The sequence below is a fragment of the Corella eumyota genome, chromosome 5, assembly GCF_963082875.1.
Source record: "Corella eumyota chromosome 5, kaCorEumy4.1, whole genome shotgun sequence".
In the NCBI taxonomy this organism is placed as follows: domain Eukaryota; kingdom Metazoa; phylum Chordata; class Ascidiacea; order Phlebobranchia; family Corellidae; genus Corella; species Corella eumyota.
In genome coordinates, this window is record NC_137494.1 from 8,753,452 (window position 1) to 8,775,712 (window position 22,261).

General features: G+C 30.7%; 5 protein-coding genes across 5 annotated transcripts; 1 reads left to right on the forward strand and 4 right to left on the reverse strand.

Annotated features, from left to right (window-relative positions):
- Positions 1–1,136: 1,136 nt before the first annotated feature.
- Positions 1,137–6,961, reverse strand: LOC145752639 (uncharacterized). The gene is made up of 7 exons (XM_082568943.1): positions 5,320–6,961; positions 5,026–5,233; positions 4,175–4,330; positions 3,386–3,635; positions 2,848–3,052; positions 2,280–2,561; positions 1,137–2,086 (listed from the first exon to the last, which is right to left on the reverse strand). Exons 2-7 carry the CDS (start codon positions 5,225–5,227, stop codon positions 1,829–1,831), a joined length of 1,353 nt encoding a protein of 450 aa, XP_082425069.1. The 5' UTR covers positions 5,228–5,233; positions 5,320–6,961; the 3' UTR covers positions 1,137–1,828.
- A 3,929-nt stretch (positions 6,962–10,890) lies between these two features.
- LOC145751861 (magnesium-dependent phosphatase 1-like) lies at positions 10,891–13,653 on the forward strand. Its single transcript, XM_082567986.1, has 6 exons — positions 10,891–11,016; positions 11,161–11,221; positions 11,294–11,404; positions 11,825–11,932; positions 12,083–12,168; positions 12,580–13,653. Exons 1-6 carry the CDS (start codon positions 10,980–10,982, stop codon positions 12,669–12,671), a joined length of 495 nt encoding a protein of 164 aa, XP_082424112.1. The 5' UTR covers positions 10,891–10,979; the 3' UTR covers positions 12,672–13,653.
- Positions 13,654–13,687: 34 nt separating this feature from the next.
- LOC145751862 (uncharacterized) lies at positions 13,688–14,549 on the reverse strand. Its single transcript, XM_082567987.1, has 2 exons — positions 14,295–14,549; positions 13,688–14,174 (listed from the first exon to the last, which is right to left on the reverse strand). Exons 1-2 carry the CDS (start codon positions 14,482–14,484, stop codon positions 13,945–13,947), a joined length of 420 nt encoding a protein of 139 aa, XP_082424113.1. The 5' UTR covers positions 14,485–14,549; the 3' UTR covers positions 13,688–13,944.
- Positions 14,550–15,471: 922 nt separating this feature from the next.
- LOC145752620 (uncharacterized) lies at positions 15,472–16,529 on the reverse strand. Its single transcript, XM_082568922.1, has 2 exons — positions 16,219–16,529; positions 15,472–16,040 (listed from the first exon to the last, which is right to left on the reverse strand). The coding sequence occupies exons 1-2, from the start codon at positions 16,379–16,381 to the stop codon at positions 15,724–15,726; spliced, it is 480 nt and encodes a 159-aa protein (XP_082425048.1). The 5' UTR covers positions 16,382–16,529; the 3' UTR covers positions 15,472–15,723.
- A 1,109-nt stretch (positions 16,530–17,638) lies between these two features.
- Positions 17,639–18,600, reverse strand: LOC145752621 (uncharacterized). The gene is made up of 2 exons (XM_082568924.1): positions 18,311–18,600; positions 17,639–18,146 (listed from the first exon to the last, which is right to left on the reverse strand). Exons 1-2 carry the CDS (start codon positions 18,465–18,467, stop codon positions 17,854–17,856), a joined length of 450 nt encoding a protein of 149 aa, XP_082425050.1. The 5' UTR covers positions 18,468–18,600; the 3' UTR covers positions 17,639–17,853.
- Positions 18,601–22,261: the final 3,661 nt, after the last annotated feature.

Sequence of the window (22,261 nt, forward strand, 5' to 3'; positions counted from 1 at the left end):
CAATTGTTAAATAAATTATTTAAAAACACTTTTGTATAGAAATTGGCTATTTTTGGTCTGTATAATTAATATTTTGACCGGCAGCGTGGTGTAGTGGTAAGGACACTTGCTACAGTACATAAGGTTTCCCGTTCAATTCCTACTGCCATTATGCTGTAGCGCCCTTGAGTAAGGCGCTATAAACGGTATAAAATTATTTCGAGCCAGTACTTAATTAGAAGCATAACTATTTGGCATTTTATAATCTATAAATATCCCAAACTACCTAAGCCAACTCGAGACTGGGTCGGGGTAACTGACGTTACTGTATGTTTAGGTCGTGTAGTTGACCTTCCAACATTAAGAAAAGAGGTAAACATATAAAAAAAATTGAAGTCAAAGATTTTAAGTTTTTATTTTTAAATACACTGTAGCGTTAACCTAAAAAAATATAAGAATACATAATCCATTTACTTTTTAAAAGACATAATTCATTTAAAACAAATACCGGCAGCGTGGTGTAGTGGTAAGAACTCTTTCTACACCACACATGAGGTCGTGGGTTCAATCCATACTGATCTCATGCTGTAGCGCCTTTGAGATAAACGGTATGAACTCCTGCTGAGCCAGCACCTAATCAGCAGTAAAATTATTTGGGCAACTATAATCTGAAATATCTCAAACTGTCACAGGCAACTCGAGACTGGGTCAGAGTAACTTATGTTATTTTACGTTTAAGTCGCACATTCGACTTACCCACATCGAGGATAAAGATATATACAAAAAAAAATAATCACAAAATTGTTTAAAAGTACAGTGTCGACTACACAGTTTTATTTATCACAAATTAATTGAAGATTTAAAAAATAAAAAAATACCAAAGTCGAAAATATAGGAAAAAAATAAATGTGCATAAAAATGTAAACTTGTAGTGCAATTGAATATATAACAGTTAACAAACAATGCAGTATTTTTATCTTAAACTCAACAAGATTAGAATAGAAGACCAACAATATATTACTACATTACAAATACAGCAACTCAAATGTATGGCAAAAAACTTTAACTTAATTTGGTTACATTAAAAAAAATTGTGCAATATAACATAAATTAAAACCATTTAACATAAAAAAAAACAAGTTTAAAAAAATTAACTAGTAAAAAGCTTTAACACATTGTATTTGAATTGTTAAAAAAAATTTAAAAAACATTGTACTAAATTTGCAAAAAAATTGTCAAAACTTTGTTAAAAATATATCAACTAATATGGCAATAGTTTAAGGCATTTGCTAAAAAAATTAATTCCTGCTGTAAGCTAAGCCACTTTAGTATTGCAAAAAATTTAAAGTGAAATGAAAAAAATTGAAGAAATTATTTAATAAAACAAACTAAAAGCAATTTTGCAATATTTTTCTTGCATATTAGGTAAACATTCTGTTTTTGTTTAAGAATAAAATAAAACATAAAGTGCATAGTAATACTGCTAAAGCCCTATTACCAAAAGCAATAACTTATTTGTAAAAAAGCTATATAATTTTTTTTTTTTTTTTGTATATATATTTATCCTCGATGTGGGATAGTCGAATGCGCGACTTAAACATAGAGTAACATCAGTTACTCCGACCCAGTCTCGAGTTGCCTGTGGCGGTTTGGAATATTATAATACAGCCTATAATGATTTAAACTTCTGCTAAGCCAAAAAGTTGGGGTAAAAAATGTTACTCTATGTTTAGGTCGCGAAGTCAACCTTCGAACATAAAGGATAAATAAATACAAGAAAAAAGCTTGCATATGAATTACAGCCTATAAAAATATGTTAATTTTTAGTGCAATAAACAAATTATGCTAGCTAATAAATTTGATCTGCTGCCAACAAGTTAAGTAAAAATTGGACTTTCATTAAATTAACACCAGAGGTGTAGTGCTGACCATCTATACTCCAAACCGAGGTAGTTAAATCGCTAATGTCAAGCACCATAACATTATGCTTCTCACAGTACTGATGCATTTCTGTTACAAAATTTTTCCAGGCATAATAGTCCCCATGCATTTTGGTGTAACCCACTGGTTTGAATATCCCGGGTTTAGGTGCATCTACCCAAACAATCTAAAAGATATAAAAATAAGTTTTAGCATTTTATAGACGAAAACAGGGGCCAAATTTAAACAAATAGGTAATACTACTTTAACCCACCAAGTAATCGAATTACCGAAATGCATTTTAATACCAAGACAATATGATATGCTTACACAATTAAGTTAAATTGTTATTGCCTTATTACATAAAAGATTTCAACTACCTTAGGCCAGACTGATTTCTTTTTAGCCTCTACTGCAGGTTTCAGGTAATCGTTAAACACTAAATTTGCATCAAATTTATCGTGGACACCAATTCCAACGAACAAATAACTTTCTTCTACGCCCATCATTGTAGTGACTAGATCCTTTAGTTGGTAGCCATATCGTGCAATAAAGCAGTCTCTAAAGTATATATGAGTTTGCAATTGGCCATTGCATATTGGCTGATGCAAACTAGAACTTGAAAAACCCAACCCCAAAGCAAGGCAGTATTTATCAACATTCTGAAAATAAGAAAATAGGTAAATTCATGCCATTAACAAAATGACAGAAAAAATTTGAAAAAAACTGTCATATAATTAGTGGTATTTAAGTAATTAGAATAGAGTATATTCAATAAAGGCCTACTAAAGATATAACCATTTTACACTTATATTATATATATTTTAAAAATAAAAACCCTTCCTTATTACAACAACAGATTTAATAATAAAATATCAAATATGTAAAAATGCACCCGAAAGGCAAGCACTAAACTAGTTTACACAATAAAAACTAAACCGAATTTACCTGCCATTCATTAACACACTTTGATCTAATAGAAGGTGGTACACAAGTCTTGATGGTGCCATTGTAAAAGTTGTTGGTTAGCAACTGAATCAAGAGCGAATAGAAATTGCGCATGTGGGAGTTTCCCACAAAACCAATAGATTTCACTTTTTTTTGATGAAGGAGTGAGCATGCACTTGGCTGATCATAACTCACAATTTTACAACTAAAAATATAGATTACAAAGAAAAAATTACAAAAGGTATTTTTTTTGAAGAAATTGCATAAAAAAACAAGATGTAATACTTATAAAATACATAGTTTAAATGTTGAGTAAGGCGCTATATATGGTATGACTCCTGCTGAGCCAGCACTTAATCAGCAGCATAATTACCGGGCAATTATAGTCTCTATAATATCCCAAACTGCCACAGGCAACTCGAGACTGGGTCGGAGTAACTTATGTTACTCTATGTTTAAGTCGCGAATTCGACTATCCCACATCGAGGACAAAGATATATACAAAAAAAATGATTTGCTGATGTTACATATCAATTACCTTTCTTTATTTGGGACCCAATCTGAAATTTCAGCATATTTGTACTGACTTAAATTCACACTGTTTGGTGTTAAACAATGACTTGGGGGCTCACATTTCCCATTATTTATGTCACTACAACAAGGGTTAAGGCCATTTGGCTTACACCAAGCAGAAACATCATTGTAGATATTTAAACAGTATGGGTTTGTTGTGTACTTAACATTAAAGCCACACTTACCATCTGATCTGTAGGCCTGAACTGAAAACCCTTCAAAAAAACATGTTGTTATATAAATAAACCCAAATTATTTTAAATTGAATTTTATAAAACATTAATACATTTTAATATAAATTAAAACTATGACAGGTGATGCAATTAAAAAACACTTCTTAAGGCTTTAAGATAGAAAAATAATCTTAATCTATTAATTTTTTTATTTAGGTTTTTCGTACATTAATAAAAGTAAATAAAAAGATATATATATATATACCACAAAAATTCCGTTGATGAAATGAAAAAAAATACAAAATCAATTTTAAGATTTAAAACGCGCCGCAAGTATTATTGTTTACATAAGATTTTAAGTATGTTATAGCATGGTCCCATGTTTTTTTATACCACCTATGACCAAATACAAATCAAATTTCAGTTATCTGACAAAAGTTTTATTTGTATTGAAAAGAGAACAATAGATTCTTTATAACAGGGAATTACCTAAGCCACTTATTCACACAAAAACGACTTACAGTACAATAGTGCTATTGTTTGCAAACTATGTATGCCTTGTTAAAAAATTTTTAAATTACCTTCATGATATATCATAAAATGATCATAAAGAGCATTCAACTGTGGTTTTCTATCACTTTTGACACTAACCCATTTTCCCTTTACCATATTGTTGATTATATTGTCACATGAGGGTTTATTAAAATGGAAATTTATGACTTGTACACCTTTTCCACCTAAATAAGTAAAGTTAAATATTTTTATTAAACACTGGCTGGTCAATATAAATCACCGGCTGGTCAATATAAATTTAATAGTATTAAACACATTATGCTATAGAAATAAAAACAAGTATTTGCTCTTAGATGCAAAAATAAGCATAAACATATTAAATTTATAACATATTAAAATTTTACATTGACCAGCCGGGCAAAACACTTGACTTCACTACATGAGGTCCTGGGTTCGTTCACCACTGCTTTTTTTGCCGATATGGAAAAATGCATGCCTGAAATTGGCGTTTTGCACGCCTGGCTTTAAAAGTAAATGCAAAATTAAGGTAAACACGCTAACATAAATCATGCGAGCACGCGTAGATCGAAAATTTTAATACGCACGCGCGGTTACGCCAATTTTTATGCTTGCACACACGAGATCTTGTCGAAAACTGCCCTACTTTCAAGACTGGGGTCAGGGTAAAGAATGTTACTCTATGTTTAGGTTATAAAGTCGACCTTTTCACATCATGGATAAATATAAAATAAATATTTTTACATCAAAATAAAAGGTTATAGTAAAAGAAATTAAAATATTTTAATAACATGGTCATTTTGTGCAAAATCATGAAAAAATACTGAAAGCTAAAATCATACAAACTAGCATCTTTTGTAACTGAAAATAAGGTTATTTACAATACCAGAAGAAAAATCACCTGAATATTTTTCAATGCATGTTGGTTCATCTTCAGGAATTTTAGCTTCGGGTGGTTTCGGAAAATCGCAGTTAAAATGAACTAACAAAAAGATTGTCACAACAATTGTAGTGAAAGCTAAGGAAGCTGCTATTATTCGTCTCACTGTAAAACGGCTGCGAAGACGAACAAATCGAAAAATCATTTCTTCCTTACGTCTCATTAGTAACTGTTAAATATAGAACACAAAACTTAATGTCTATTTTTTAAATGTGTTATAACAATATATTACTTATTGAAAGTACAAAAACCTACCTTAGTTGCTTATTAAAATGCAAAATCTACTACAAATAAAATAAAGGAACAAAAACCACAGCAACGAATCGTTTTAGGAACATGTGCTTCTTTTTAAACAACAACAGTGAATCTCTTCTATTATTTAAAAAAAAGGGAAAATGCAGCAACTACCGTTTAAAGTAACATTTTTTCAGATTATGTGCAAGGAACCGGTACCTATAAACGGGGACCAGAAGCTTCGGCCGTGAGAAGCTTCGGCCAGAAGGTTCGGCCTGCAAAAAACGCGGGGGGTCGGTGACGAAATTGCCGCGTAAAATGTCAGTTTAAGACCATATTTTACCGATATTCAAAATAAAATTTGACAAAAAGTATAATACATAAAAAAAATTTAACAAGTTGTTACTTTAAATATATATGTTAGTTTTTAGAAAATTTTTTTTGTTTTAAATTTTTGTTCCAAAAATGTATTTTTAAAACGGATTAAAGACGGGCGCTTATGGCCTGCATAATTTTTCATCTAACTGCGGGAAGTCCACGACGTAAAGCCCGCGTTTGATATTAACGTAAGACCGTATTTTATCGAAATTCAAAATAAAATTTGACAAAAAGTATAATATATAAAAAAAAATTAATTGGTTGTAACGTTAATGACATACGTTAGTTTTTAGAATATTTATTTTTTTTAAGATTTCTGTTTCAAAAACTAATTTTAAAACGGATTAAAGACAAGTGCTTTAGGCCTTCAAAATTTTACGACGAATCGCTCTCGGCCAGCGAAATTTTTCATTAAACTGCGGGGAGTCTGCAACGTAAAGCCTGCGTATACCTTTAATGCAAGACCATATTTTACCAATATTCAAAATGAAATTTGGCAAAAAGTACAATAGTTAAAAAAGTTTTAACCTGTTGTTAAGACAAATATATATGATAATTTTTGGAATATTTATTTTTTTTTTTAATTTTGTTCTCGAAAACGTAATTTTAAAACGCATTAAAGACGGACGCTTTTGAGGTCAAAATTTCGTGCTAGCGTACATCCAATTGATTTTAAACTTATATTATCAATATTTAAAACGAAACAAGTAAGGCCGTAGTAAGTTTTACATTAAATTAGACTTTCGCTTTCATACTTGATTTTTTTTGTATATATCTTTATCCTTGATGTGGGAAGATCAAAAGCGCGACCTAAACATAGAGTAACAACAGTTACTCCTACCAAGTCTCAAGTTGCCTGTGGCAGTTTGGAATATTATAGATTATAATTGTCCGATAATTAAACTGCTTATTAAGTGTTTGATCAGCAGGAGTTTATACCGTTTATAACGCCTTACTCAAGGGCTCTACAGCATAAGATCACTGGGGATCAAACCCAGGACCGTGTGTTGTAAGAAAGTGTTCTGACTACTACACCACGCTGCCGTTTTTTTTGTTCATTATACTTTAAAGTTTTCGTTTCATAATATATATTTCGTGTCGTTTTTATTTTCTATTTCCTGTAGTTTCAATTATGATTAAAGCCCACTTAGACCGATTACTATTGGTAGATTGAATCCTTGGGAAGGTTTGGTTATAAGTTAGATAGTTAGTTTTGATTAACACGACTATTTTGTGTATTTTAATATATGATTCCCTTTTAGATATATTGTATTTCTTTGCTGATCTATATAAAACCGATTATATTTTCTTGTTTAGTTGCCTTATTATACGCTTTGTTTGTTGTTTGTCTTACTGTGTTTGGTAAAGCATTTCAACTCATTGCACTATATAATACACGGTTCACATACTACCTTTTGTAATATTTTTCTTATTTTTCCAAACCATTTTTTTTGAAGATATGTCGTGGTTGGGTGCGTTGTTCCTTACCAAATATAAAAAAATAATTGGAGCGACATGCTAGGTAAGTTGTCAAAACCCCCGATTTGTGACGTCACTTATATAGCGTATATTACGAAAATACAAAGTTTACACCTGTATTTGACCACTTTCTAATATTTTGTTCACTTTTTTGAAGGTATGTCGTGGTTGGGTGCGTTGTTCCTTACCAAATATAAAAAAATAATTGGAGCGACATGCTAGGTAAGTTGTCAAAACCCCCGATTTGTGAAGTCACTTATATAGCGTATATTACGAAAATACAAAGTTTACACCTGTATTTGACCACTTTCTAATATTTTGTTCACTTTTTTGAAGGTATGTCGTGGTTGGGTGCGTTGTTCCTTACAAAATATCAAAAATAAATTGGAGCGACATGCTAGGTAAGTTGTCAAAACTCTCGATTTGTGACGTCACTTATATAGCGTATATTACGAAAATACAAAGTTTACACCTGTATTTGACCATTTTCTAATATTTTGTTCACTTTTTTAAAGGCATGTCGTGGTTGGGTACGTTGTTCTTTACAAAATATCAAAAATAAATTGAAGCGACATGATAGGTAAGTTGTCAAAATCCCCGATTTGTGACGTCACTTATATAGCGTATATTACGAAAATACAAAGTTTACACCTGTATTTGACCACTTTCTAATATTTTGTTCACTTTTTTGAAGATATGTCGTGGTTGGGTACGTTGTCCTCCACCAAATATAAAAAAAAAATTGAAGCGACATGCTAGGTAAGTTGGCAAAACCCCCGATTTGTGACGTCACTTATAAGGCGTATATTACGAAAATACAAAGTTTACCTGTATTTGACCACTTTCTAATATTTTGTTCACTTTTTTGAAGATATGTCGTAATTAAGTGCGTTGTTCTTTACAAAATATCAAAAATAAATTGGAGCGACATGATAGGTAAGTTGTCAAAACCCTCGATTTGTGACGTCATTTATATAGCGTATATTACGAAAACACAAAGTTTACACCTGTATTTGACCACTTTCATTCGTGTATTCTAAAAGTATTTTTTATAGGTCGTTATGAAAATTTATTTTAATCAAATATTTGATTTACCCTATATCGGAAAGCGTATCGTTCTGTATTTACATTCAAATTTGCACAAATAAAAATCTTAAAAAAAACAGTCTACCAAAACAGGTATTTTGATGACGTTAATAAATTAAAGAAATTAAAATAAATTTTCATAACGACCTATAAAAAATACTTTTAGAATACACGAATGTAGAAAAAGAATACACCAGACGTAAACTTATGGAGGAATTACGAAAAGGCATTTTATATTTAAAACAAAAAAAGTTCACATGTGTTGGATCAATTATGATTTACATTGTTTAAGAAATAGCAAAACATTCAGCATTAAATACGTTGTAACTAACTATAGCTACTTCCAAATTTACACAAGCAAATAACAACAAACTTGTATCACAAAACGTATGTGCTGTCATTTATTTATTAGTTAATTTAGAAGCTTTGTAATATTATTTCTAGGCATTAAAAAAAATCCTAAACACGAAGTTGTAGCTGTATAGTTTTACAATAAAAAACAAGTTACGTTAAACTTGGTAATTTATAATTCCATGGTAGTAACAATAGTGGGGAATTACCTCTCTCTTTCACTGAATTGAGGGTAGAAATTATAACATCACTCTGAAATGTCGAACAATAGTAACTGTTGCGTCACAATGGTAACTGTTTTGTGATAATGTCGATTATTTCGTTACAAAATTTTTTAGGCGCCAAACTGTTATAAAAAAAAACCGCCAAGCTTTTCAGCGCGAAAACCGGCATCTATTTTACCTAGTCTAAAAAGTCAGACATTAGTCGCAGAAATATTGTTAGCGTTTTAAACTATAGCATAAGTCAGCATGAGATGTATAACAAAATGTGATTTTTTTAGGTTTAAGCTATTTTAAACCCCAAATATCTAAAATTAAGACTTTATCTTAATTAGTTTGTATTTAGCAAATCAAAAAGTCCTTTTCAGGGCTACTTAGACTTTGTCTTGATTGTTTGTATCCAGCAAATCAAAAAGTCCTTTTCAGGGCTACTTTATTTTCAGGGCTATCTTGAGTTATTTTTGGTATATATATTTTAATTTCTTTTTAAAGGCAGGTAATTTGTTAAAAACATTTTGTCTTGCTTTTTTATATTGTAGTTAATTAATAAGTCCTATACAAGGCTACTTTTTTCGTATATACCTTAAGTCATTCATTTCTAAATTTATTTAGAAATATAACAATTTTTCAAGAATATTTTTCAGAACGTACAATCATAGTGATCAACATTTACCAGTTTATACTGTTAGAAAAAGAGCAAAATGTACACCAATGATGCCAACCAGAATTCTAGGCCAAGGAGCATGGTACGCTGTTATAAATTTTGTTAATTTTATAAAGACCCTCAATGCAATAATATATATTGTTTCAAGTTTGTTTCAACGCTTGCTGCAGCTGCTGAAGAAGTTATTCGCTTTGAAACTTTTACGATGACAAAGTTTATAGAACGAAAAAAGGATGATCATAGATGTGTGGCTTGTTAAATATTATTTTACCTCAACTAGTAGTTATATATTGAAATATTTAACCACACTTATTAAAGTTTAAACCACTTAAATTGTGTTTTAGCGAGTGATATGGTTTATTGGGATGAAGAAAATATTCCTTTTAAGCGAATAGAAACTATTCGGAGGGAGTGTCAACATTCGAAAGATCGAAATAAAGCGAGAAACCTTCGTGCCCAACATGGTGTCCGAAAGGGAAATGGGGCGAAACGGGGAAGGCGCGCCAAAAAAGTGGATGCCCGCAGTATTATCTCTGCCGCAAAGTATAATTTAGTCAATATTATATAATTAACTATGACTAAAGATAATCACGATCATTTTTTTGCTTAACTGTTAAAATCTTATGCAAGTAATTTAAACTTCTAATGTAGATATTTTACAGAGAACAAAAAAGTGCTAGCCTGGAGCCAAACAGCTCCATCCTCTCCATTAGATCAGAGAGGTTCCAGGCTAGCCAACCTCTTCGGTCGGTATCAAGGGTCTCCCTTCGTCGCGGCGGAACAATAACATCTTCCCGCGACGGAGAGAAGTCCCTGGCCGGAGAGGCAGCGGCAGAGGCGGGCATCCACCAGGAAGGCGTGCCTTCTTTTTCGACCCCAAAGCCCATTCGGACACCACCTAAAAATAACTATAAAATTATTTCGGCCCCAAATACCCCCAACCCCCCCCCACCTCCTTCCCCATTACCAACAAAACAATCCTTATATCCCCCTATCCCCCTTCCACCCCCTTAAATTTACCCCATTTCTTATACTCTTGTTGTTGTTGTTGTTGTTAAAAATTAAAAATTCTACCAAAAACATTTTTTGTGGTTAATGACAAAATACCAACTAATGGAGCTCAGTATTAAACTAAAGTTATACCGATACTTACGAATAAAAACGACTTTTTAACTTGTTCAACAGTTAAATCTAGCTATTAAGGGTCTTAAAGCTTTCAGTTTTGCTTATACATCTTTTATCCATCAAAACACGCTATTTTTTTTTACGCAAATTCCATAGTAAAATTTCATCGATTTTTATTGTTACGTGACATTTTCTTTGTTACAAAACAGTTACCATTGTGACGCAACAGTTACTATTGTTCGACATTTCAGAGTGATGTTATAATTTCTACCGAAATTGAGTAATATAGAAAAGATATGACAGCAACCAATGTAGGAAGTTAGTTTTAGTCAAACCAAATCAACATTGTTCAGCGGACGATTTTTGTTATCGGTTTAATGGATAATAAACCAAAGTTAATCGTATTTGACTTAGGTAAAACATTTTAACTATGTTGGTTATAATTTTAACAATATAATTCAAAGTATATTCAAATTGTTTTTTTTTTAAGTAATAATAATATTATTTAATTTAGTAAATATAAATTTTAATAAACATAAACTATATGAACTTCTTTAGATTATACTCTTTGGCCATTTTGGGTCGACACCCATGTAACGCCCCCCTTTCACAAAGACAAGTAAATATATAATATTTCTTTTAAATATGTTAAGCCTAAACCATATGTTTAATTGTTTAAATTTTTTATTAGCAAAGGAAATGTAAGAGACAAAAGAAATAGTAAGGTAAAACTTTATCCTGATTCGGAAAATATTCTTAAGAAGTTAAAAGAAGATGGTTTTCAAATTGCTGTTGCTTCAAGGTTAAAAAAAGTTTTTATTTTTAAAAAGTTGTTATTATTTTTAAACTAGCAACATGGTGTGGTGATTAAAGCACTTTACTATCTGAAGTCTTAGTGTTAATTCACATTGCTTGTATTTAATAAAGTGCCTAAGTTAGGCGCTATAATTCTGTAATGGCCCTGCCCACAGACAAACAGGGGTTATAACTTTTTTCACTGGTCAGATTTGGCAGACAGCAGGTCAAACTTAAAAAATATATATTAACAACTTAATTGCCCCATAGTAAAACCTAGATGGCTTATAAATTGTACAAAGTTTTGCTGTGCCAAAATCTAAGCAGGTTAATTATACTAGATCTAGATTGTTTAATTTTTTAAATACTCGTTTATATTTGTATTAAAATTCATTACCTATAATAAATTCTATTTATATATATTTAGAACAAGTTGTACAGAGGAGGCCAATTCACTTTTAGAATTATTTGATCTCAATAAATTCATTTCTTACAAAGAAATTTATCCTGGCAGCAAAATTACTCATTTTTCCAGGTACATAAAATATTAATTTACATACAGATTTTTACCAAGCAAAAATTGTATTTTTAAATATTAAAGAAGCATTGAAGTATACAGTTTGATTGTAAATAATTAAAATAATCTTAAATAATTAAGAATATTTTTAAATCTATTTTTTTGCAGATTTTACAAGGCCTCTAAAATAAAATATAAGGACATGTTATTTTTTGATGATGAATATAGAAATATCCGAGATTTGTCAGAGATAGGTACTCTAATTAGTAATTTAAATTAATAGCAATATCATTTTATATTAGTTAGTATTTGTAAAATTGTTATTGGATTAATGAGCATATCCCTTTCTGTTTATTTTAATGTTTATTTGTTTAACTTTTGCTGTACTTTACATATCATTATATATCAGCTATAAAAATGTGTAAAATTAACTTTTACAATTTGGTGCAAAAACAACTGGTTGCATGTTGTATTGGTAATCATACACCAATGTTCATTATGTAAGGTTCTGATATGATTTCTATAGATTTTATGTCATATCTTTTGGTGGATTAATTGTTGGGCAACATAATCAAAAGTTTAACTGTGATGTTGGCCTTTTCATATCGGAAAAATTTATTGTCTAAAACTAAAAAATTAAAAACATTTTTAACTTTGTCTTCTAGGTGTAACCTGTGTTTTTATCGAAGAAACAGGAATGACCTGGAAATATTTAGAGCAAGGCTTTGCCCAGTTTCAAGAAAAAAATAAAGAATAAATGTAATATAAATTTTTTTCTTTTAAAAGTATTGCACTTTGTTAAACAATTTTAAGTTTCAGCTAGTGTTGTTTCGTTTGTATTTTCATTTTATTGCAAAAATTGCAGAAAATTAAAATATTTGATTTAATTCATTTTTTGAAGCAATATACGTACCACAGTTTAATTCAAAAATTTTATTGCAATTTTGTTAAAATATGACAGTACGTTTAAGTTCAAAAGTCCTGTATTTGTGTCACTTTTTATATGTTAAGTTAAGATTTTTGTAATCCGTAAAGATCAACGTCTAAAAAAAACAGTACTGTGTGACATCGTGGTGTAAAAGCATCGGAAAAGTAGGGTAAAAGTCGCGCAAAGTGTTTACCAATATACAGAAAAATAAATTACAAAAAACAATATTTTTTTGCATATATCTTTATCCTCGATGTGGGAAGGTCGAATTCGCGACCTAAACATAGAGTCACAACAGTTACCCCGACCCAGTCTCGAGTTGCCTGTGGCAGTTAAGGATATTATAGATTGTAATTGCCGGGAAAATTAGCTGCTGATTAAGTGCTGGCTCAGCAGAAGTTCGTACCGTTTATAACGCCTTACTCGAGGGCGCTACGGCATGAAATCACAGGGAATCAAACCCAGGACCTTGTGTATGATAGGAGAGTGTTCTGACCACTACACCACGCTGCCGGTTAAAATTACTATATATTCAAATCTTTGAATTTTATGGCTCGGTTTATCTGATGTTTTTCTTGTAAATTTCTTAATGTTACCTTACCCACGGCGTAATCTTATCAAGCTTGAAAATGTCTGTAATGGACAAGCTATACGTGTTGTTTTGCGTTATTAACAGTGCCGCTTAACGGCGCTCACGAGCACTAGATCGATACTTCAATCTAAAGACATTTTTCTAACAAAGTTGTTTGCCGATCGACAAATAAAGGTAGCTAAATTTTGTGTAACACACTATTATACCCTGGGCCAGGTTTAAAACATTTGAATTTAAATGTTTTTCAACGTCATTAAAGTTGTGCACTATGTATTTTTATTTAGCAGAATTAAAGGAACACATTATACTTCATTTTATTTAAAAGATGAAATTCAATTTAAAAAAATTTAATACAGACAACGAAAAAAACATAAAAATATGCAATTGTCATTAAAATTACACGTGGACGAATTAATACTATATAATTAAATGCTAAATCAAAGAAAAGGATGGATAACTTAACAATTTACCCTGCGATATAGCATTTCTAATTTGCCAAAGTCTTTTGTTTTACCAGCAATTATCTTCCAAGCATTCTAAGCAGTCGCTATTTTTTCGAGCCTTCTTCAATTTTTTATTCGGACATTCGGTGTCGCAATTTTCCCTAGCACAAGATTTAATGCTTTTGTGGCAAACTTTAGTACACGCTTTGCAAGTCAGGAATTCCGCTGTTTTTGTCATTGTGCCTTCGTCTGTGCGACAAGCTTTGAAGCAAATCTTTTTGTCTAGTCTAGTCGAACCTAGAAAAAGACATCTTGTTTAATGAGTAAATCGCATAATTAAACAAAACCCATTTAAATTAAATCGAATATTTGTTAGATATGGCAACAGGGATATCTATATTAAAATAGATAATTTACCTGGCGCAGCGTTGTCGATACATTCTTGGCGGCAAGCCCTAATTTCGGAACATTCGTCCTTGCATGTTTCTCTGCAAGGTTTTGGTCTGTTTTTTCCGCCAGCTTGGCGATGTTTTCCTCTCTTATGACCCTCCACTGTAACCATGCAAGCAACTACACACATTAATAACACAGCCAACTTAAAATTCATTTTTTTGCTTTGTTCAATTAACAAACAATCGTAACACCTAAAACCAAAAAAAATGACAAACCTTATAAGTAAGTATAGATTATACGTAGGCTACAAGATTTTTTTCTACAGCAGTATGTAACTAAAAAAACTAAAGCGTTTTCAACCTTATCTTGCTTCTGATAGCCTAATGACATTTCGCATTCGTTATATAACGGTATTTTCTATTTACTTGTCCGACAGCTTCGTAAACAAAACACAGCAGAATATTTTTCCAAACCATTATTTGAATAATATTGTTGCGACATCTGGTAAACAAGCCTTCTCTCGTCAGGGCTGATTATATCATTTTGTAAGGTCAGTAAACGGAGATCTGCACTTAAAGAGAAAGGTGTTTTAAAAAACAGCCTTTGTCCTACTGCCCTAGAAAACGAGCCTAAATGTTTTTTTACGACAGCATAACAGTCATCATATTTTTGTTTACTTTCTATCATTAGGCTGTAATGAGAAAATCCATGTTTAACAACAAATTTTATTGTTTTTTTGTTTTTAAAATATTAAAACAACTTTAAACTTTTATTTTTTTTACGTTATTAAAGTTTAAAAGCTATTTAAACTATAAACTAATGTTTAAAAAAAAAAATTCCTATCGTCTTGTTTTTAATTTTAATAGAAAATTTGGTCGCGTTTTTATCTTTAAAAAATGTAGCGTCAGCAAAACTTTTAAGCGTCTGGTCTAAACCGGATTTTACCGCATATTTGGGTTGCTATGCGATGTGGTTGTGCACAGAACCGAAACATTTTGCAAAGCGTTGTTTGATTTATTTTTAGCTAAAATTTTCCATTACCGTCGTTAACAGTAGTGTAGTTAAATACACATTCTTTCATACTTTTACACATCGAATTTCGTAAAAGTTTTAACTAGTATAAATTTAAACATTGGCGTTAGTACTTCAAGTTAAACACTAATTTTTTTCCTGTTACTGTATTTTTTTACTAATAAACAAATTAAACTTATATACAATTCTATTTTATTGAAAAAAAACTAATAGCTGTTACAAAAGTATGAAATTCGAAAAAGTGCTGTCCTATAAAAAATAAGTTTAACATCATAATATAATTGGGTTACTTCTAATTTTGTTATTATAAAATTGTTTTTAACATTATAAAACTGTAAGCACATAATTACAAAAAAATTATTTTACTTCGATTAATATCTACAGCAAGCGGGAAATATTGTTTTTGAAGAGTTTAAACTGCCTAAAATTCCTGGCCCAGCTTTTCAGAGAGGCAATTCTGTTTAATACAACGTTTGCAAATGGGCCGAAGTCGAGCCCTGCTGGTTGATCGCTGTTGTCGACGTTTTTTCATATTTGCTATGATGGTTTTCAGCTTTGCAAAATTACATTTTTTGGGAACCCCGGTGTCGCAGTGTTCCTTAGCGCAGCTGAAAAGTTTCACCAGCATGGTAAGTGTACACCCAAATGCACAATCGCGACAATTTTGGCTAATCGAGACGCAATTTGAATGTTGTGTTAAACAATTATATACACAATCTCCTCGATTGTTAAAGTCCACTGCAAACACAAAAAAATTGAAGTCTTGTAACTTAGAACTGTGCCTAATATAAACCTATATTTTAACAGCTGTATTTATCTTTTATCAACTCTTTGGTAATATTTAAACAGCCTTCTTTAAAAAAATAATGGTTTTAAAATTATTTTTCAAAACTTAGTTATAATTTTGTCTACTTACATTTACTACATTTTGTAATGCAAGTATCAACACATAAAACTCCGCCTCCTTGGCAAGGATTTCCAGGGCAATCTTTAGCACACTGCATTAATCCAGAACTTGTGATTTTATTACCAACGACTGAGCTTAACGTAAAGGCTAAAACCAGTAAGGCCAATTTCATGTTGTCAAGCAGTTTTTCAAAACAATTCTAAAGTTCAGATGATTGGGTATGTCTTAAATAAGGTAAAAAAATATTTAAAAAAGAATTTTTACAAAAAAACGTAAAATTGTAACCTAACTAGCACATCTAAGCATTGACAATCCAGTAAAACAAGTTCAAGGTCAATACATTACCTACTCCCTTTATAAGTATGAAAGTTGTTCGACCTTTTTTTCTCGTTAACTGTGTAAAATCGACAACGTTGCAAATTTTGCAAATCACAAAATCCAATTGCCATATTTAGGCTGATAATGAAATTGCCGCATGAACTGTAATAAACGCCCACATAACAATATTAAGTCATGGTAAAAAAATACTTGTACGTGCAAAAACAAAATATATAGGAAAAAGATTTTTGGCGAATGGATATACCTTATTCAAAAACATTGCAAATTTTTCGTTGAATATCGGGTCAGTTAACTTAAAATAATGGTAAAAACCCTTTTTTGTTTAATTTTTTGTGAAAATTTCTTAATTTGTCGAAGAGATAAAGACGCATTTAAAATAAAAATTTGAAAAATGTTATTGTCTAAAATTAATTAGTTTTAAATAAAAAAAAAATTATTAATCTTGTCTTTTTTTAATTAAAATAACGCATATTGTCCAATTAACACAAAATTTCTGAAAATATATCTTTAAAAAACTGTAAGTTTTATTTCTTTTTACTTTCTCATCGATACATGGTGTTTCGCTTTTAAAGCAAGGATTATAATGACGTAATGCAGCAAATGGTACTGATAGCTTTAATTTTTTATTAACAACATCCCTCAAAGCGACAGATAATACTTACAATGTCAGTTTTAAGTATGACATTTTGTATAGGCTAACTCGACTTCGACATATCAACCAGCAAAAAACCTTGCTTAACAACGTACTTACAAAAAACAAGAAAAATTGAAACCTCTATTCACTTTTCCTTGGTCATATAACTTTGTTTAACATTGAGAAAAACACGTCAAAATTTTTTTATGCAATTTTATATATTCTTTATTTTGATGGATAGATTGGGTTTTTAAAATACGATACCTGCCTTATTTAATTCGCGTTGCACGTTATGCGTTGCACGCTAAAAGTTCTGGTTAACTATTACATTTAAAAATAAGAAAACTTTTATAAATTTATTAAATGCAAATTTCTTGCAATTTTTTTCTAATTTTTATTGGGTGTCTCTTTTGATATATATTGTTCTTCTGCAATGAATTAATAATACGACAAATATTGAAGGCAAATTTTGTTTTATTAAATTATAAATTTTGGGAATTTTTGAATTATCTAGGCGATGAAATTTTATTAAGTTTAGAAGTTTTAAGGTAAATTGAAGACAAACATGAAAAAATATTGAAAATCTGGAAAATAACGGATACGATTTGTGTAATATATACATCGTGGAAAATGACTAAACATTATACTACATTTAAAAATCCCGTGTAAGTCTAATGTCGACCGGCTAGGCATCCGCTCGCTTGGATGCATTTCTTGCATGCCGGCTTCACTTTTGGTCGCCTAGCCGAGCGTGTTCGCCTTCCTTTGAGGAGTTCCACAAATTTTTGCAACTTATCCATATCGCACCGCTCACTACAACTCTCTTGAACACATGTAAATTTCGTTTTTACTTGTCCTTTAATGCAAGGAATCATGCACTCCTTGCACCCACCGTCCCCGGAGCCAAGGCAAGTGTCGCTAAAGCACCCTTTTGCACACCCAAATTTCTCTGCCTTTGATTTAGCTGTAAAGGTACAACATTTATATAAGCAATTTAACAAAACATCAGTCGCAAAAAAATTGGATTAACATTTTTTTAAACATTTTTACAAAACACCAGTCGCAGAAACCTAGTTTATACTTCTATTAATTCTTAAATATTTAAAATGTTTAAATTTTTGAACGTACCTCCGCTTAGGCAATTTGGCAAGCAATTTCTTAGACAGCCAGCACGACTAGCACAGTCTGGGCATTTGGCCAGGCAACTTTGTATAACTGGTCTTTTCTTGGCTTCAGCATTTACAATGAAGGCCACGAACAGCAAGGCAACTACTGCAAACTTCATTGCGTTAAGTTTTTTATTTAATGCTAAAATTACTTAGATATTAATCTAAAATTTAAAACAATGTTTCTTTTGTAAAGTTAAAAAAACTTTCAATCTTTATAGACACCACTAGACTTTAAAGCAAAAAATTACGACACTTTAAAATGTATGCAAAACTTCACTCAATATATAGGGCACTTCAGCAACACATTCCTTTTTTTAACAGAGTTGACTGTGCCTGCAAAATCTGCTACGTTGGGAATTTTAAAGACCGCTGAGACCTATTGACGTAAGCACCGAGACCGACCGGCTTCGACGATAAACAAAAAAGAAAAACAATTTAAGGTGAACGAACTTAGGCCTGCTCGATTTACAGTTTTTGGTTTGGCGATACATTTCCTTAACAAGAAAGAAGTGGCTTCATGGCGTGTTGTGTTACGGTCGTTCACCTCTGCTCGTTTAAAGCAAAAACAAAGCTGAGGTTGTTTTGAAAGCCGACTTAAGAACCTTTTGTTCGCCTGAATTGGCCACTCACATTTCAACACATCCGTTGTTTTGCAAAATTTTTGGCTTAAACTTCGGCAATAACAAAAACGTCGGAGAAGTCGTTGAACCCGTTGAAATGTGCCCACTCATCAATAAAAACGACTTTTTAAAACATTTTCAAATCTGATTCAAACTAAACTTAGCGCTTTAATTTAAACCTATACACTACACTAGTCCCCAAAAATTAAAAATTGCCATTATAACATTGTTAATTGCTTCATGAATTGCTTTTCAAAAATAGTAAAGTTCTAATTATTTTTTTATTTTGTCGAATAACAAGAACATAAAACATTTTTTTAAACATTATAAGTAACAAACTAACACATAAGTACAGAAATCTTGAACAAAATTTTTCAAAAATTAAAAAATTTAATATTTAAGATTTCCCTTATTATTTGATCGTTGATTTTTTTACATTGTTGTGCGCTAAAATGAATAAAATAAAATTATCAAAAACCGGGCGTCAGATTTGTATGCTGTTTATTACTTTTTTATATGACACCCCTCTATGTTTGAGTTTTAATAATATGTTGATGTTTTATTTTAAATTCTAGCTCGAGTTGTACCGATTGCAATGTGGTGATGTTAAAATTGTACATTTCGATAAGAGGAGTATTACATGGAAGATTGTAAGTTGCCTTTTACTTATGTTTAAAAGTTAAACATGTTTGTATAAGCTTTCCACACAGGGTATCTATATGTGTTTTTAAATTCGTACAAAAACATGCCTTATAATAATGCGGGTTAATTTTAAGCTGTAAATAATTAATTATCCATTTCGTTTCAAATATGCATTTTTTTACTATTTTCAGCAAATAAATGATTGAAAATATATTAGAGGTTTTGCCATAAGTGATGTATATAGCACGTTAGTATGGTTGACACTAAATCCAAAGTGCCTTTAGAACCTCTAAAAATGGCTATGGTAATTACAATTTAATTTTTAAAACATACTGGAAATAATGAACACCAAAAACCAGATTACCATATTTTTTGTGTGACGTGGAAAGTACTAAGTTAGCGTATGGAGTGTATACAAGCTAGTACTTCCTACGCCATCACAAACTGAACTTTCCTTTTCTTTTTTTTAATTAAATTAAATTTTTTCCAAGTTGTATAACTTAAAAAGTAAGTAAAATTACTTAAAACTATTTTTGTGTTTAGTAACACCAACTTTATCAATTTTCATGTAAAAAAAATCGCCAATATAGGACTTAAAAAAAGCCATTGGGTTCTTTAATAAAAACATTTTAGGCCAATAGGTTATATTTAGTCTTTAAGTGCCTAAACAACAAACTGTAGCCTATTTTAATTAACTCAAGTTACCTTTTTAAAGCTCCTTTTTTGAATACACCTTGTGTACCTCAATCCAACAAAATGTAGACTTCTATTATACAAACTTATAGGATTTGTATAGAAAAATACTTAAAAATATTTATAATTAGATCTTTATAATTATATAACAAGATTAACAATAAGCCTAGTAATTTCTAAAAGAAATACTTCCCGCTTTTAGAGATTATTCCAACATTTAAACCTGATTTAATAATTCATTTAGTATTATTTTTAATAATTTATATTTTTACATATTTAAAGATGTAAATTTAATTAAATACTTTAAAGTCATATTTTATTTATAAAATAAATCTAGTTCTTAGTTCGGATTTACGTACGAACATCAAATTTTCATTTTTGTATTTAAACAACCGCCGCGTTATTAAAACCTTTTCTTAAAAATATTTGAAAGGTGTTCGTTTTTAGAATAAGTAAATACGCATGACCTTAAAGTAATATAGAATTTTTCGTGTTTCGATAGAATTTTCGTATTTAAATTGAACAGAATTTTATAAATACTAAGTGAAAATTAATGGAGCAGATTTATATACAGTGGAATTAAATAAAATGAATTTAAAAATAATTTTATATACTTTTTTTTTTGAATCTAAAATATTAATTTTTTTTTATTTCAATTTTTTTTTATTTAATTTAGTTAAGTTCCGTTTAAACAGTATTGGTCAAACGATGTGTTACTATTCTTTCTATTTAAGTATGTTTTTAAATTTTTTTATTTAAATTGTTTTTGATTTTTTATGACACCCTGCATGCTAACTAAATAAATTCTTAATATAAGCCTATAAAATTTATTGAATCGTTTTAGTTTTGCATGTTGATAGAAAATTTACAGCTACTAATTTGGTTTAGAAATCAGTAGAAATTATTTAAATTCGTTTTTTGTTTAAATACTTGAATAATTTTAAAGCTATATTTGTTTTAGCTATGCATTCCAAAAGGTTTATTTTACTTTCAATTTGTTTACTAATAAATGACTCCTCACTAAAAAGTACCGGTTCTGGTAAAAACATGGAAATAGCTGTTTACGTGCTAGAAACAGCACCAGCTACAACTACGAGTTTCGTGTATTCAACTAGCTGGCCTTCTACACAAAATAAGCAAGTTCGAAAACTAATCAATTTAAATAGTACAAACTTAAATAGCCCTTTAAATGTTACTTAAAGCATTCAACATTTTGAAAACATTGTTCTGGTTGTTTCTAGCGCTATCGGGTTCTACTTAGCAATTACAACAACTATCTACGTTACATGTTTTTCCTTACAAAGCATGAAGCTTACAAATGCATTTACACTTACTGCCATTTATTTGCAATCTGGTGCGGGTCTTTGGCTTTTACTGGATGTGCATATTAACGTATCAAAACCGCTCTTCTACATTGGCAGCGTTTTGATTATTGTATTGAACCAGGTGACTGTATCTCTTATATACATGGTTCTATGGCTTCGGCAAAAGGCTATTTCAAACAACCCAACCTTGAACTATTTAGGAAAGTCTAAAGTCGTGAAGTTTCGGCGTTTGGTCTTAGCTGGTATAATAATCATACCCATAGCGATGTCAGTTTTACTAATTTTAATGCCTCACGTAGTTCGTACTGCATCGTCCATGCAAAACTGCTCCAAAAGTCGTTTGGCTTCATTTCTTTCAGTCTTATCTACGTTATATATGATTTGTGCTTTGTTAAAGATTGTGCTACTCTTGCTTATTCTAGTTCCCGTTATTACACATTTAGCCATCAAGGAACGAAGGGGAAATTATATTTTAGAAAGAATGGTGATTCGCTTATGTGTTACTACTGGAATTTGTGTGGCCACAGATATTGGATTTTTAGCTATTGTTTTAAACCGTATGAGTGGTGCAACAAGAAATTTCGTGTCCATTTTTAATTTGTTGAACATTAATGTAAACTTGCTGGCTCT

Excerpts from the sequence above, each read along its gene's own strand:
- LOC145752639 (XM_082568943.1), bottom strand. The coding sequence starts at position 5,227 with ATGAGACGTAAGGAAGAAATGATTTTTCGATTTGTTCGTCTTCGCAGC. Across the intron at positions 4,331-5,025 it reads ATGCATTGAAAAATATTCAG|GTGGAAAAGGTGTACAAGTC; the intron begins GTGATTTTTCTT and ends TTACTTATTTAG. Across the intron at positions 3,636-4,174 it reads TTTTATGATATATCATGAAG|GGTTTTCAGTTCAGGCCTAC; the intron begins GTAATTTAAAAA and ends GTTTTTTTGAAG.
- LOC145751861 (XM_082567986.1), top strand. The coding sequence starts at position 10,980 with ATGGATAATAAACCAAAGTTAATCGTATTTGACTTAG. Across the intron at positions 11,017-11,160 it reads GTTAATCGTATTTGACTTAG|ATTATACTCTTTGGCCATTT; the intron begins GTAAAACATTTT and ends GAACTTCTTTAG. Across the intron at positions 12,169-12,579 it reads CCGAGATTTGTCAGAGATAG|GTGTAACCTGTGTTTTTATC; the intron begins GTACTCTAATTA and ends TTTGTCTTCTAG.
- LOC145751862 (XM_082567987.1), bottom strand. The coding sequence starts at position 14,484 with ATGAATTTTAAGTTGGCTGTGTTATTAATGTGTGTAGTTGCTTGCATG. Across the intron at positions 14,175-14,294 it reads TATCGACAACGCTGCGCCAG|GTTCGACTAGACTAGACAAA; the intron begins GTAAATTATCTA and ends GTCTTTTTCTAG.
- LOC145752620 (XM_082568922.1), bottom strand. The coding sequence starts at position 16,381 with ATGAAATTGGCCTTACTGGTTTTAGCCTTTACGTTAAGCTCAGTCGTT. Across the intron at positions 16,041-16,218 it reads CATTACAAAATGTAGTAAAT|TGGACTTTAACAATCGAGGA; the intron begins GTAAGTAGACAA and ends TTGTGTTTGCAG.
- LOC145752621 (XM_082568924.1), bottom strand. The coding sequence starts at position 18,467 with ATGAAGTTTGCAGTAGTTGCCTTGCTGTTCGTGGCCTTCATTGTAAAT. Across the intron at positions 18,147-18,310 it reads GCCAAATTGCCTAAGCGGAG|CTAAATCAAAGGCAGAGAAA; the intron begins GTACGTTCAAAA and ends GTACCTTTACAG.